The sequence below is a fragment of the Gorilla gorilla genome, chromosome 19 (genome assembly GCF_029281585.2).
Source record: "Gorilla gorilla gorilla isolate KB3781 chromosome 19, NHGRI_mGorGor1-v2.1_pri, whole genome shotgun sequence".
Classification (NCBI taxonomy): domain Eukaryota; kingdom Metazoa; phylum Chordata; class Mammalia; order Primates; family Hominidae; genus Gorilla; species Gorilla gorilla.
In genome coordinates this window covers 70699532-70714912 of record NC_073243.2, presented here as the reverse complement: position 1 = coordinate 70714912, position 15381 = coordinate 70699532, and the positions used below count along the sequence as shown (strand labels likewise).

The 15381-nt window shown below is 36.1% G+C and overlaps 1 protein-coding gene across 5 annotated transcripts in view; it reads right to left on the bottom strand.

Annotated features, from left to right (window-relative positions):
• Positions 1-15381, bottom strand: part of C6 (complement C6) — a 71126-nt gene that overhangs the window by 46065 nt on the left and 9680 nt on the right. For all 5 annotated transcript variants that reach the window (XR_010131773.1, XM_004058904.5, XM_063700777.1 and 2 more), the window contains exons 2-5: positions 14611-14773; positions 13079-13235; positions 11302-11446; positions 7328-7469 (exon numbers count right to left, since the gene is read on the bottom strand). Coding sequence is in view for 4 of the 5 variants with exons in the window: in XM_004058904.5 (XP_004058952.4) it covers positions 7328-7469; positions 11302-11446; positions 13079-13235; positions 14611-14753 (587 nt within the window). In the remaining variant the exon portion in view is untranslated. The remainder of the gene's footprint in view (positions 1-7327; positions 7470-11301; positions 11447-13078; positions 13236-14610; positions 14774-15381) is intronic.

Here is a 15381-nt window from a genome sequence, read left to right as displayed (position 1 = left end):
GTGTTGTTAAGATAGCAGTACTTCCCAAATTGATCTATAGATTCAAGACAATCATTATCAAAATCTCAGCTGCCTTTTTTTGGTAAAAATTCACAAGACAATTCTAAAATTCAAAAGACCCAGAACAGCCAAGACAATCGTGAGAAAGAAGGACACAGTTCAAGGAATTACCTTCCTGATACACAATTTACTTCAAAATTAGGGTAATCAAGACAGTGTAGTAGTACTGGCATGAGGATAGACAGACATATAGATCAATGGAACAGAAATGCATCTAGAAATAAACCCATACATCTATGGTCAATTGATTTTCAACAAGGGTGCCAAGACAGTTCAATGGGGAAAATAGTGCTAAATGAATGGTGCTGTAATGACCTAATGGTTGTATTGCAAATGAATGAAATTGGGCCCCTTTCTCACATAATGCAAAAAAATTAATCAAAATAGATAATAGAACCTAAATTTAAGAGCTAAAACTATAGAACTTTTAGAAGACAATATAGGACTAAATATTTGTGAACTCCAGTAAGGCAAAGCCTTTTTAGATATGACATTAAAAGCACATTCAACAAAAGAAGAAATAAATATATTGAACTCCACCAGAATTAAAAACTTTAGTGCTTTAAAGGACACCAACAAAAAAGTGAAAATACAACTCATATAATGGGAGAAAATATTTCCAAATCACATATCTAATGAGGAACTTACACCCAGAATATACAAAAAATGCTTGGAACTAAATAAAAAAACCAAATTACTCAATTAAACCATGAGCAAATAATTTGAGTATCTAAATATATATTTCTTTGAAAAAATATGAAAATGACTAATAAGCATGTGAAAAAATGCTCAATGTTCTTACTCATTAGGAAATACAAATCAAACCTGCAATGAGATACCAGTTCATAGCCATTGGAATAGCTGTAACCAAAAGATGAACAGAAACAGTTTTGATGAAGGTGTGGAGAAGTTGATTTTCAATCATATGTAACTGGGGGAAATGAAAAATGGTGCAGCTGTTTTGGAAAATAGTTGGGAGTTCTTCAAAAATTAAACATATAATTACCATAAGACCCTGCAATTCCATTCCTAAGTATATATGAAAGAGAATTGAAAATATATATCAATGCAAAAACTTGTACATGAATGTTCATAGCAGCATTACTCATACTAGTCAAAGTAGGAACAAACCAAATGTTCATTAGCTGATGAATGAATCAACACAATGTGATAGAATGATACAATGGGTTGTTATTCTCTCATACAACGGAATGAAGTATTAACATATGCTTTATATGGGTGATTTTTAATATTATGTTTTTAAAAATTGTCACATAATTGTACATATTTATGGGGTACGTAGTGATGTTTAGATACATACAATGTATAGTAATAAAATCAGGGTAATTAGCATATTCATCACTCAAACATGTTGGGAACATTCAAAATTTTCTCTTCTCGGTATTTGAAAATATGTACTAAATTATTGTTAACTATAGTCACCTGCAATACTATAGAACATTAGAACTTATTCCTCTTATCTAGCTGTAATTTTGTAACCTTTAACCAATCTCTTCCTATCCTCCCCTTCCCCTACTCTTTCCAGTCTCTTGTAACCCTTATTGTACTCTACTTGTATGAGATCAACTTTTTAAGCTTCTGCATGTGAGTGAGAACACGTAGTATTTATGTTTTTGTTTCTGGCTGTTTGTAGTTTTTTTGAGGAATCTCCATACTGGTCTCCATAAGAGCTATATTAGTTTACATTCTCACCAACAGTGTATGAGCTTCCTTTTCTCCACATCCTTTCCAGCATTTGCTATTTTTTTGTCTTTTTGATAATAGTCATTTCAACTGTGGTGAGATGATACCTCATTGTAGTTTGATTTTCATTTTCCCGATGATTAGTGATGTTGAACATTTTAAAATATATTTGTTGGACTCCTTTTGGTAAATGTCTTATTAAGTTCACTGGTGAACTTAATCCGTTAAATTGGATAATTTATTTATTTTTGCTGTTGAGTTGAGTTCCTTATATATCCTGGATATTAACTCCTTGTCAGATGAATAGCTGGCAAATACTTTTTCCACTCTGTATGTTGTCTTTTCACTCTGTTACTGTTTTCTGTACTGTACAAAAAGCTTTTTAGTTTGATATAATCCCATTTGCTTTTGTTGCTTATGCTTTTGAAGTCTTTTTCATAAAATGTTTTCTCACATCAACGTTCTAAGGGTTTTCCCCTATATTTTTCTCTAATAGTTTAATAGTTCTGGAATTTTACATGTAAGTCTTTAAGCTATTTGGAGTTGATTTTTGTATAGCATGAGTGGTGGGGGTCCAGTTTCATTCTTCTGCATATGGATATCCAGTTTTTCCAGCACCATTAATTAAAGAGACTCTTGTTTCCCCAGTGCATGATCTTGGCACCTTTGTCAAAAATCAGTTAGTTGTAAATACATGGTTTTATTTCTGGGTTCTGTACTCGGTTCCATTGGTCTATGCATCTATTTTTATGCCAATAGTGTGCTGCTTGGGTTACCATAGCTTTGTAACATGTAACATATGTAACATGTATATTTTGAAATGTAGTAGTGTGATGCTTTTGGCTTTTTTTTTTTTTTTTTTTTTTTGCAGAGTCTCTGTGTGTTGCCCAGGCTGGAGTGCAGTGGCGCGACCTCTGCTCACTGCAACCTCCACCTCCCTGGTTCAAGCGATTCTCTTGCCTCAGCCTCCCAAGTAGCTGGGACTACAGATGCCCACCACCACGCCTGGCTAATTTTTGTATTTTTAGTAGAGATGGGGTTTCACTATGTTGGCCAGACTTGTCTTGAACTCCTGAACTCATGATCCACCCGCCTTGGCCTCCCAAAGTGCTGGCACAGGCATGAGCCAGCACTCCCGGCCTGTTCTTTTTGCTCAAGATTGCTTTGGCTGTTAAGGTTTTTTGTGGTTCCATATGAATTTTAGAGCTTTGTTTCTATTTCTGTAAAGCATGCCATTGGTGTTTTAATAGGGATTACCTTGAATTTGTAGATTGCTTCGGGCAGTTGAGTCACTTTAACAATAGTAATATCCCAATCCATAAAAACAGGATGCCTTCCCATTTCTTTTGTGTCCTCTTCAAGTTCTTTCATCAGTGTTTTATAGTTTTCCTTGCAGAGATCTTTCATCTCCTTGGTTAAATTTATTCCTAGGTATTTTTTTGTAGCTCTTATAGTTAGCTCTCTTGATTTCTTTTCCCTCTAGCTCGTGATAATATATATAAATGCTACAGATTTTTGTATATTGATTGTGTATCCTGCAACTTTACTGAATTCATTTATCATTTCTAGGGCCTTTTTTTTTTGGTGGAGTCTTTAGTGTTCTCTCTATAAAAGATAATGTCATCTACAAACAGTGACAATTTGACTTACTCCTTTCCAGTTTGGATCCATTTATTTCTTTTCCTTGCCTAATTGCTCCAGCAAGGACTTACAGGACTATGCTGAATAACAGTGGTAAGAGCAGGTATCCTTGTCTTATTCCAGTCCTTGGAGGAAAAGTTTTCAACTTTTCTCTACCCAGTATGATGCTAGCTGTGGGTTTGCCATATACAGCCTTTATTGTGTTAAGTTTCTTCTATTTCTAATTTTTGAGAGTTTTTATCATGAAAGGATGTTGAATTTTATCAAATACTTTTTCCACAACTATTGAGGTGATCATATGTTTTGTTCTCTCTGTTGATGTGATGACATTATTGATTTGCATATTTTGAACCATCCTTGCATCTCTGGATTAAATACTACTTAATTATAGTAGATATCTGGGATGTACTGTGGGGTTCTGTTTGCTAGTATTTTGCTGAGGATTTTTGCATCAAGGGTATTGACCTGTAGTAGATTTGTTCTTGTTGTTGTTGCATCTTTATCTGGTTTTGGTATCAGGGTTATACTAGTCTTGTAGAATGAGTTTGGAAAAGTTCCCTTTTGATTTTTTGGGATAGCTTGATAATAATTGGTATTAGTTCTTACAAAGTTTGGTAGAAATCAGCAGTGAAGCCATCCGGTCCTGAGCTTTTCTTTGTTGGGAGACTTTTTATTATTGATTTAATCTCATTACTCACAATTGGTCTGTTTTCTATTTCTTCTTGATTCAATCTTGGTAAGTTTTTTTTTGTATCCAGGAATTTATCCATTTCTTTTAGATTTTCAAATTTGTTGGCATATTGCTGTTTATAATAGTCTTTAATGATCGTTTGTATTTCTGTAGTACCAATTGTGAGTATTGGGATGAATCTTAAAAACATTATGCTAAGTGCAAAAAGGCAGACACAGGCTGCATATTGTAGAATTTCATTTTTATGAAATGTCTAGAATACACAAATTTACATGAACAGAAGGTGAATTAGTGGTTTCCTAGGGTTAGGAGTCAGGTAGAAGGGGGAAAGAAATGAAGCTTGATATCTAATATGTACAAGGGTTTTATTTTGGGTATGTTGAAAAGATTCTAAAATTATACCATGGTGATGGTTATATAAGTCTCTGAATACGCTGAAGATGGTTGAATTAGACACTTTCAATGGGTGAATTGTATGGCATGCAAATTACATCTCAATAAGGCTGTTTTTTAAAATGAGTGAATTCTGTGTGTTGTCTAAGATGCATATTATATTCAAATAGCTGAAAGCATAACAGCGAGGACTAAAAAACCATTGACCTTATACTGCTTTACACTATGTACTTATGCTTGTCACAATCAAAAAAGGGCTTGAGAAAAATGGCTCTCAGGTCATGAGGAATCTATGAAGGTGACAGCTATTTGTGGAGAACCTGAAGATAGGATTTTATGGAGGTATTTCCAGCAGACCATGCCTGAGAAATCTTTTAGGAGCTAAGCCAGCTATGAAGAAATTTTCAGTCTTATTCTTTCCTTCCTCCTCTCAGATGTTGATATTGACTTAAAATAATTTAGTGTTTCACATACAGCATTGTTTCTAAAGTGCTTTGATCTAATCTGATTTATGTGTCATACTTTGTAACTTTTTGAATATAACTAGAAATATATAAATCAAAAATATATATTTGTGTGTAAGCATGATTTTTCACATATATATGTGTGTGATCCCTACTCACAGATCTCACTATTTTGCCACATAGATGAATGTGTCCTTTCAACTGTGTGTATATCTATACACACACTAAGCCTGGGTAAAAACAAATAGCATGCTATTATTGCCTGATTCTTGCTTCATATTTAGAACCTAGTGACTGATGTTGGCAATGTAGAAATTTTTATATCTCTTGTTAAAATTTTCCTTGGAGAAATATCAGTTAAGAAGGTCAGCCACTCAAGAAGCTATTTTTTTTTTTGTGGTTAGAAATATGTTGGATAGCAGGGCTGGAGAGGCAGAGATTCTAAGGCCAGCAGATTAGAACAAGATTACAGTAAGCAATTCTCAAAACTCTCAGTCTCTGGGGAGGCAAGGAGAGGACTGGTTGTCCCGAGCCGGCAGGCTTTGCTCATTTCTCAGAATCACTGGGACAACAGCTCTGGTTGGCAGAGGGCCACATGGTCCTTCAGCCAAAGTACACATAGCATGTGGTCCTCCCCATCTGTAACTCTAGAGTCTAGATCAACTGAACAAAAGTTGATTTTGTAATGTCGCCCTTCATCAATCAGAACATTAGAAAATGTGATTATCAGTGGGAGTTTTTGGCTGATGTTTTCTTGTAGGCAAACCAAGAGAAGGAAACCATTTCTGCACATGGATAAGAACATGTTGTTGAAGCACTTTCATCGAAATCAGCACTAATTAGAAATTCTTGGGACAGAACATCACATCAGTTTATAGTCATCCAACATATAGATGACGAAACCGAGGCCCAGAGTTGTTAAATAACTCAGCTGTGGTGTAGTGAGATAATGTAGAACTGGTTCTAGTTCTACATTAGAACCAGCTGAGTTATTTAGAACCCAGATCCTCTTACTTTCAGACTAAACGGTTTTTCCATTTTACTGGTGTCCTTGTGTTTCGTTCAATATTTTCTGGGTTTTATTCTAAATCAAATAAGGTTGTATTTGCAATTGTGGCTGTTTGTCTTTGGTGCCTCGAGTTTTCATATTATGCAACTCTGGCAGCATTAAGTGAAGATTCTAATTTTCTAAAGTCCAATATGAAGCAATAGAAATTGATAGCAAACTATCTGCCTTCTGGCCAAAAATTTAAGAGGGGTTTCTTTATTATGTAAAGGGGAGAGTATGGGAGATTATCTTTACTGATTTTTCTTATGTTTCAAATTAAGGCTCAGTTTTTCTGTTTTCATAGCCTTCTCTTATATTTCCTAACATCATCTAAAACACAGGTTCAGTCTAATGAATTTAGAACCCCTGGTAAAACCCCCAGTGTGCTCATGATTGGGTATTCCTGTAGTAGGAACACTAGAAGAAAGAGCTATATGATCTCCTGAGGTTTCTTCCAGGGTGTCTCATTTGTAAGGTGGATGTAGTCCTGAATCAGCATGAAATCATGGGAAAAGCCTGGGTTTTGAAGTCTGGATTTGAATCCTGGTTCCACCATTTGCTGGTTGGTAGACTTGGTCAGGTTATTTAAGCTTTCTGGGACTCGTTTCTCAGTTTGTAAGCTGAGACTGGATGGTAATATAGGTCTGGCTTCTGCCATTAGGCTCTACTGACCTACCCACACGTCACACAGCCTATGGGAGAGAATACCTAGCTATATTCACTTCACCTCTTACTCTCTTACGTTTTCACACCCTTGTTGCTGAGCCCTCTCTTTTTTTCTATATTTGCTTAACTTCTTCCCTTTTGGCTTTATCACTCATTATTTGACTCTGGGTTTGCTTTTCATGCTGGAAGACTGGTTTTGTTTCTCTAGTGTTTTGACTTTCAACCCACCCATAGACATACTTTTATCACACCCTCTTTCTCCATTTGCTCCTGACATTTCTGAGTGGTTATTCACCCATTCAAGGCCTACCTCCAGGACCCCACCCTGGCACCTCCCAGCTTGATGGGCTTAGACCAGTCTGCTCTAATCCATTCCAAAACTTTCTGAGAGATGTATGAGAAATAAAACAAGCCATGTTTATGAAGGGCCCATAGCATTGCCTGGCACAAACAATATTTGGAAATGCTAACTTTTACTTCTCAGGAGTGAGGATCATGGCCACATACTTCCTGAACATGGTAGCTAAGTATCAGAGATAGGGCTGGTAGGAGTAGTAAGAAGTTAATGAGGAAGATGGACAATGATGTATCTCATTGCTCCTTCTGACTCATTTGTTCTGATACCTGTTCTCCCCAAGATGATAAAAAGACGTTACATACCCATTGCCCATCAACTGTACACTAGGGACGGGATTATACTTCCGTGTGCATACTGCCTTTGTCCTCCCACAGTCCCGTTCATCTGAATTGTCTCCACAGTCATTTTCTCCATTGCATTCTAACTTTCCGGCAATGCAGCGGCCTAGTCAAGAAAAGCAAACAACATCAATGCAACAAATTATCATTTTAGAAAGTATTTATTAATTTGAAACTCAAATGCTTTAAATTTCAAGGTAAAGTTGAAGGCAAGTCGTCACTGTTTTTGATAGAGTTTTAGGGAGCACATAAAAATGGAGCGATAAACTGATAAATTTCCACTTGTAAGATTACAAGGGTCACCACAGAATTATTTAGTTGCTGATTGTCTTTAAAAAGAGAAGTAATCCTAGAATATCATTCCCATTACAGTGAGCCGCTATAGAGATCATGTTCAGTAGGAGAAAATTAACAAGAGGTTCAGAATTTTGTTTTGATCTAGGATGGGAGACTCAAGGTCACTGTTTTTATTTAAAAACATGTAACTTTATAGACACACACACAGATGCACAGTCACACACAATAACATGGTTGGATCTCTCAAATTTTATGTTGGGTGAAAAAAGCCAGACACATGAGTCATGTCATGTGATTCCTTTATATGATGTCCAGGGAGAAGGAGGGGGAATTAACTAGAAAGGAGAAGGAGGGAGCTTTTTGGGTTTATGGGAATTTTCTATATCTCGATATAGAAATCTGTATTTTCTATATCTTGACATACCGTTGTTTACATGATTGTATAATTTGTGAAAGCAAAATTGCACACTTAGAATCGTATATTTTACTATATATAATTAGTACAGATTTTATTAAATATATTAAATATATCTACTATCTATTTTACTATATATAATTACTGTATATAATTGTTTTCCTGCATATAATTTGCTATATCTATTTTTTGGACAAGTTAAGTGTCTAGATACTACAGTAGCAAGTTGAGTGAGCAAATTTAGAAAATGGTACAAATTCCATGTACCCAAATAATTACCTTCCATTTTTGACTTAACCGAATTTCATAAGGATCCTTGGAATCAGTATATAACTATATATTATAGAAATTGAAATACCTATGTGCAATGACAGATATCTCCTCTCCTGCCTTTTACCGTCTTGCCTGTAGTCAATGATGTTGGCGTCTGTACCAGTATGTACAGGTCCATCTGACAATGATTAAAGGTTTTACTTCAGATTATCTGGTTGATTATTTTAAGATGTGATTAGCATCTCACTACAATTATGCATGACTGTTTTGACTAAAATTCTTGGGAAAATTGGGGATTCTGTTGAATTAATTTTTTTTAATTAGTAGTGGGTTCCCAAGAAAGTACTTGGTTTCAACTTTTTTGGTTAATAATCTTCACTTAGAAGGTAGAGTGTAATTAAAATAATTACATCTTCCATCTTGCATTATGTCAGGACTATTATTATAAAGAATTATAGCTACGAGCACTATAATCACACAGGACTGGAAATGCAGATTGAATTGAATGTCTGTTCATCCCATGACTTAACCTGAAAGATGCTCTATTTTTAAACAGTGCATTTCTAGTTTTTTGTTTTGTGTTGTTTTCAGGACAGAACAGAATGGGCATTTTAGTTTGAAATAGAGAGGCTATTTATTAAAATGTGAATCTATACATATTACATTTTTAAAAAAGTTTTGAACCTAGCACTTACAAATTTAAGCAAAGGTTTATTTTTGATATGGTTACACTAAAATCACACTTTGTTAGAAAGAAGGAGGGATACACATGTAGAGTATAGTTCTCATTAGCTTAGCTTTGTGAGCAGAGTACCAGATTTGTGAGAATACAAGAAATTCTATCCATTTAGTACCTATAGGGATATCTTAGAGAGTCCATTAGCAAGGGTAGGGATGAAGGGAAGAGGATACCTCTTGAGGGATGTTTAGGAATAGGCCTGATGTGACATGGGTGAGAATGGTTCCAGGTCATAAAAACTCTATGGAATAGAAAGCATAAGGGGAGAGATATCGTAAGCCATAAATATATTCTATACCAAAGAAGGAATGAGAAATTAAAGGACAGTTTGACTATTGCAGGATTTGCAGAAGTCAGCATGCTTAGCCAGCACATGCATGTATACATTTACACTTGAAACCATGCAATCATTTAGAAATTGCACGTTTTTCCTATCCATTGGAAGCGATTTGTGTCACTGCAATAGTATTATTTTTTAAAACCAGCTGCAAATTCTCTAGTCTTTTATGCTTAAAATTAGGACTCTGAAAGAAGAGTTGGTATATTGCACGGGAATTAACATAATGGGTAATTCTTAAAAATCCACGTATACATCAAAATAATCCATTTATTCTTGGGGACACTTGGGAGACTCTGAACATCAGTCATAATGGAGGAAAGTCAAGATGGTCAATCTTTTCAGGAGAGATAGTTCTTTGTTAATTGAGAGCCAAGTATCATCTTGAGTCAGAAAAGCAATCATTCATAAACCTCTTACTCCCATTGACAGTGGCATTAGTAGATGCTTTTAGGAGAGCAAAATAGTATATCATCTTCAATGGAATATTTAACAACCAAAAGGCTATGGCATCAACCAGTCCGAATGGATGCCAACTATATCTGTGACAAGGATTTACCAATCAGTTCCTGGATCATGAAAAGATCTAGGGATTTTGCGCTCTGGGAAGCAGGGCATGGGTTACTCAGGGAGTACGGAGTAGCAGCCGCTTAACAACCATTACAGACACATCTTCATAATACAGTTATTTGAAGATCAATGGTTATGGACATAACTGTTGATGAACTGGCGATCAGCTGTGCTTTCACTGCTAACCTTTCTAAAATTGTTCATTATAAATTGGTGACCAATGGATGCATCTCAAGGCTTCTCAAACTTTAAGTATTTTTGGCCTGAATGCAGCTCCTCTGTAATTTTTCATAGATTTATCATCTACTGAATAAGAGTCTTTTTTGCTTATATGTAGTAAAAACCATCTTTCAAGCTTCAAATAGTTATACTTCAGTTCTAGATCTTGATTTTGGTACTCTGGATATAATGATCAGGTCTGTATTACCCTCAGCCATTGTCATTTGGATTTTGCTCTGATTCCCTTTTTTGTCAATTTGTGACATGACCTTATTTATATAGACACAAAGTGTATCTCCTTACCCACATCCTGCTCTCAAATTCCAGGTTTGGGGTGGAGGTGGATAGGGGAAAACCCTGACCCCGGCATTCCTGTCTGACATTCAGAAAAAGCTGGCAAAGCTGAGGGCAGGATGCAGGGAGTAAGGGGAAAACTTGGGTTCCAAGGTCTTGGGTCAATTTTCTATGGAATTGGAAATTTGCTATCTAGTTATAAATACTTTACTTTTCAGGATATCTCAGAGTACACAGAAATGATAGAGATTTCATTCATCTGAAATTTAATTTTACTGTAACTTTAAGTTGACTGTTTAGATAGGAGGTCAATGAACTATGGCCTGTAGGCTAAAACTGACCTGAACTATGGCCAACTGTTTTTGTAAAGAAAATTTTATTGAAATATAGCCATGCTCATTTGTGTATGTGCTTTTGACTTACTCTTTTGGAATTAATTTTAGAGCCAGTCAAGAAAGTTTTCTACATCATCTCTAGTCATCTTCCAACATGATATCTTAATATTCTTGTCATAATAAATTATATCAAAATCTTTTAAAATACATCATTTCTTTTAAAATTATCCCGATTATAGATTTGTGCAGATCAGGTAAGTGGTCAAAATGGTATGACTGAAAAGCCATAATTTTACAGTGGAATATCTTGGGAATTGGCAGCATAACACTCCCATTCCACTCTGCTTAAAATGTGGTGGGATTTCTCTGTGATGGATTCTACTGTTAGTCAATTGGAGCAACTTTGATTTAATCAAGTTATTTTTAGTGGGGACTGAACATTTCACAAAAATACATTACCACTGTCACAGCGAAATTTATTCTTGCAGTCAGCCTCTTCAATTTTGCAGAGCTTAGATGGAATGCATGGTTGAAAGGCTACCAGAGGCTCAGTGCATGGCTGTCCCCCAAACTGACTGGGACGCAAGACAGATCTAACTTTAGACTGAAAGGAAAGAAGAGAAAGATATAACTCTGAGGCAGGGTCAAGGTCAAAATGTACCTAAGAAAACTGGGCTTCTCAATCACAACAGTGATTTTTCCTATGGTAATATTTCTTATATTTTACTAATGATTCTTCCAATTCCATTATTATGCTCCCTTAGGGAAATAATCACCTCTGTGGGCCTCTGTTTCCCAACCAGTAAAATGAGGAAGTGGGTTAAAAAGGTTTCTAAGGCTTCTTATAACTCTGAAATCATATGGTTTATACATTTTCAAAATAAAATGTATAAATGTTTGCTGAGAGTCTCTTGAGTACAGTAAATTCCTCCAGGCCATAACAGTAGCCTTTCTATACCTTAAAGATAGTGTGAAGGGATAAATGTGAAATAATTTTGAGGTTCTTTTGCATAAGAGAGTCCCTGTGAAAACCAATGCTAATGTAGTCTACACTTTAAAAAGATTTTAAATGGCGAGTAGTAAAATGGTGAGTCAAGGGAGAATAGAAATATGATAGGACTAAAAAGTACTGACTTTGAAGTCAGAAAAATTCAATTTATTAATTAATGGGTGTATTCTTGGGCAAATTACTTAACCCCAAATGAGCAATAACTTTCTCATCTGTAAAATGGGTAGAGAAACACGATATGATGTGAAGTTTGAATAAGATGACACATGAAAGGGACCTAGAACAGTTCCCCTCAGAAAGTAGCTGTTCCACAAATGAGTTTCTTTTTCTTCCCTGCTGTGTAAATGCTCAGCACGGCCCTGACTGTGGTTCACATTGGCCGATGCCCTTACAGGAATGAGTTTGTGGTGGGTAAATATTTCAATTGGGAACAATAAACAAATTGAGGGACTGCTGTGAGGAGAGGGAATGTAGAGGAAGGGCAAGGAGTGAAGGTTTTGATTCATTTCCCTCATTTCCCTCATTTCTGTCTGGTTTAAAATCTTGGACTGAAACCCTGTTTTTTTTTTTTTTTTTTTTTTTTTTTCAGTACGAGTTGAGCCTACCTAGTTTGAAAACCTAAAATCCAAAATGCTCCAAAATCTAAAAAGTTTTGAGTGCCAACATGATGCCACAGTGGAGTATTGTATATGTAAATACTTATCATAAATTTGTTTCATGAACAAAATTATTTAAAATATTGTATAAATTATCTTCAGGCTATATGTATAAGGTATATCTGAAACATAAATGAATTTCATGTTTAGACTGTGTCCCATCCCCAAGCTACTACATTATGTATATGCAAATATTTCAGAATCCACAAAACATCCAAAATCCAAAACACTTCTGATACCAACATTTTGGATAAGGATTACTCAATCTGTATACACTTTTGCTTTCAGAATTCTCAGAAGGCACAGGCAGTGGAATTCAGAACTGGGTAAGTACAATACCAATACTGGGAGCAAAATTTCCTTTTTGTGTTCTTAAGACAGTAAAATACATAAAATAAATCCCCTCTTCCCCCCCACAAAAGTGCTAAATGGGATTTTCCCTCAATGGAAGCTGGGACAGTTGATTTTCAGAAATTGAAGTAATTCAGCATTACTATGCTGTTAAGCCTGTCAGGGAATCAGAGCCCTCTGTTGTGATTCATATTTCCTGGAAATGCCCATGGTTGCCTACCTGTTTTTCAACACAAGGGTCACAGTCTGACCATGGTCCAAAATCTCCCAGGAGGCAGTTGATGGGGCATCTTTGCCAGTTACATTCTCTAGTCTCCTGCTTGCTGCAAATCTGTTCACAAAAGTTTTCCTGGTAGTACTTATCTACTACTATTTGTCTGTAACCATGAAGAAGAAGTTGCTTAGAATGAGTGTATTCACCATACATCCTGCTCCATAATCAAAGTATCATTGAGCATTAACTACAATAAATAGAAAAGAAAGAAAATTTTCACGGAAAAATTAGGCAGGTTGGCATATATGCAGTTCTCACCACTTAATAGAACTCAGGACATACTTTGTGAGGCTCAGCATAAAATGAAAATGGGAAACCTCTTGCTCAAAACTAAGAACTTCAAGAAAGCAAAGGCAGATCATTAAGCCAAGCATGAAGCCCTTCTAAGTGTGGGGCCTGTGTGACTGCACATGTTACACCATGAAGCCAGCCATGCTGGAGCTCCTCGAATGGACTGGAAGGCAAGGAAAGATGAAAGGAGAGAAAGATCCTGCAAATTGCTTGGAGGAAGACAACATACGGGGCTGTGGGGCTAAAGATTCAAAGAGAAAGTGACATGACAGAAACATCCTGAATAATTCACGTGAATTCTCCAGGTAACAGAGGGAAGGGAATTTGGAGGAAGCGACATGTGTAAAGATTTGAGGCAGATGAGAGCATGTCCAGGTAGCTCTCCAGGGAGGAGCTTGTGTGACTGGCCAGGAATATTTGCTGTTCTTTTTAGGCAGCAGGGAGCTATTGAAGGACTCTTGAATAGAGGAATATTGTAAACAAATCTGTTTTCACATATGTAGTAGATGGTTTATTGGGGAAGTCAATTGGTAATTTTAATGAGATTCACACTACATATGTAAACATAGTTTTCTAAAATAAGGATCCTAAAAATTTCTGTAATGGTTAAAACACATTAAATATATGCTTTTCTCCCCTAACATGTGAGCATTTCCATGGTACAGAAACATTTAACAGAGTTAAAGAAACTGTGGGGGACAAGAAGTCTGAATTGGTGAAAAGATTGAATTATTAAATGTTATCAAGAAAGAACAGTTTTGTTGCCATTTTGTATATGCCAACAATCAAGCTAATAGCTAGCAGTTCTGCTCAATTGAGGTCCTGTTAGACTCGATTTAATGAGTAGAAAATTCTCTATAATTAACTCACTAACTATAGGCAAGCAAAGTTGTATGCTGATTGAAAAAAGCTTGGGTAGTGATTCTAAGCAAGTTAAATAGTCAACTGAAAGTATTGCACAGATTCTTAATTAAATTTCTTTGAAACCCCTCGTTCTTGTAGAGAGAACAAAAGTAGACTTCCTTTCAACCTCATAAGGGAGGGACTTCAAATTTCATCCAAATTTGTAAGTTCTTACTTTGATATATATATATATTCCCATTGCTTAGTGTTGCACTCCTGATGTTGCTGACTTCATCCTTGAGTCCTTCCAGGACACAAAGAAAAGCCACAAATCTCACACCCACCTGTGTCTGCTCTGGGTTCCGGAATTGCAAGTTTTTGAGCAGCTGGTCCACTGAGTCCATGCGTAGTGATCACAGAAGCAGGCTTGGCCCTTGTTGATCAGAGCATTCAGCAGGATGAAGTACAAGACGGAGCGTCTGGCCATGCCTTGGGAGCCTCCAGGCCCTAAAATGAAAGAATATATAACACGTATCAAATGCTTTTTTGAGGGTAAACCTTCACAAGTCATCCTGAGTCAGAGATTCAAATGTGATTTTAGAAAATATTTGCATTTTTCTGCCTTCCTTAAGGCAAGTCAGCACCTACAAATTCACATGCTCGTGAGTACAAATCCTATTTTTAAAGATTTTTAGGGTGGAGATTACCATAGGCACAACCTCCAGTACTAGTAAGTTTCTTCAAACGGTTAGTGATAGGCTACAAGACAAAGTATGTAGCGTGTATTTATAATCCATTTCATTCCAAAAAGTATTTTAGATTTATACAGTCTTACCCTTCCCAAAACACCTGCTCCTTTTGTGTGAGCAATAGCCTCAAGTATATTTCAGCTGTTCCTACTTTTCTGGGACTGGGAAAGAAGTTTGGATCATTCTTCTGGAAGCTCTTTTTCATTTCCTGACATGCTGGAAACCTGCTAAAGAGAACGTTCACTGACTCCATATAAAGTCTGAGAAATAAGAGCTGGTAAGGATCTTTGAAACCTCCAGGTCAAACTCCTTCATTTTATGGAGATAAAATGAGGCTCAAGGCAGTGCAATAGTGTTGAGGCTGCA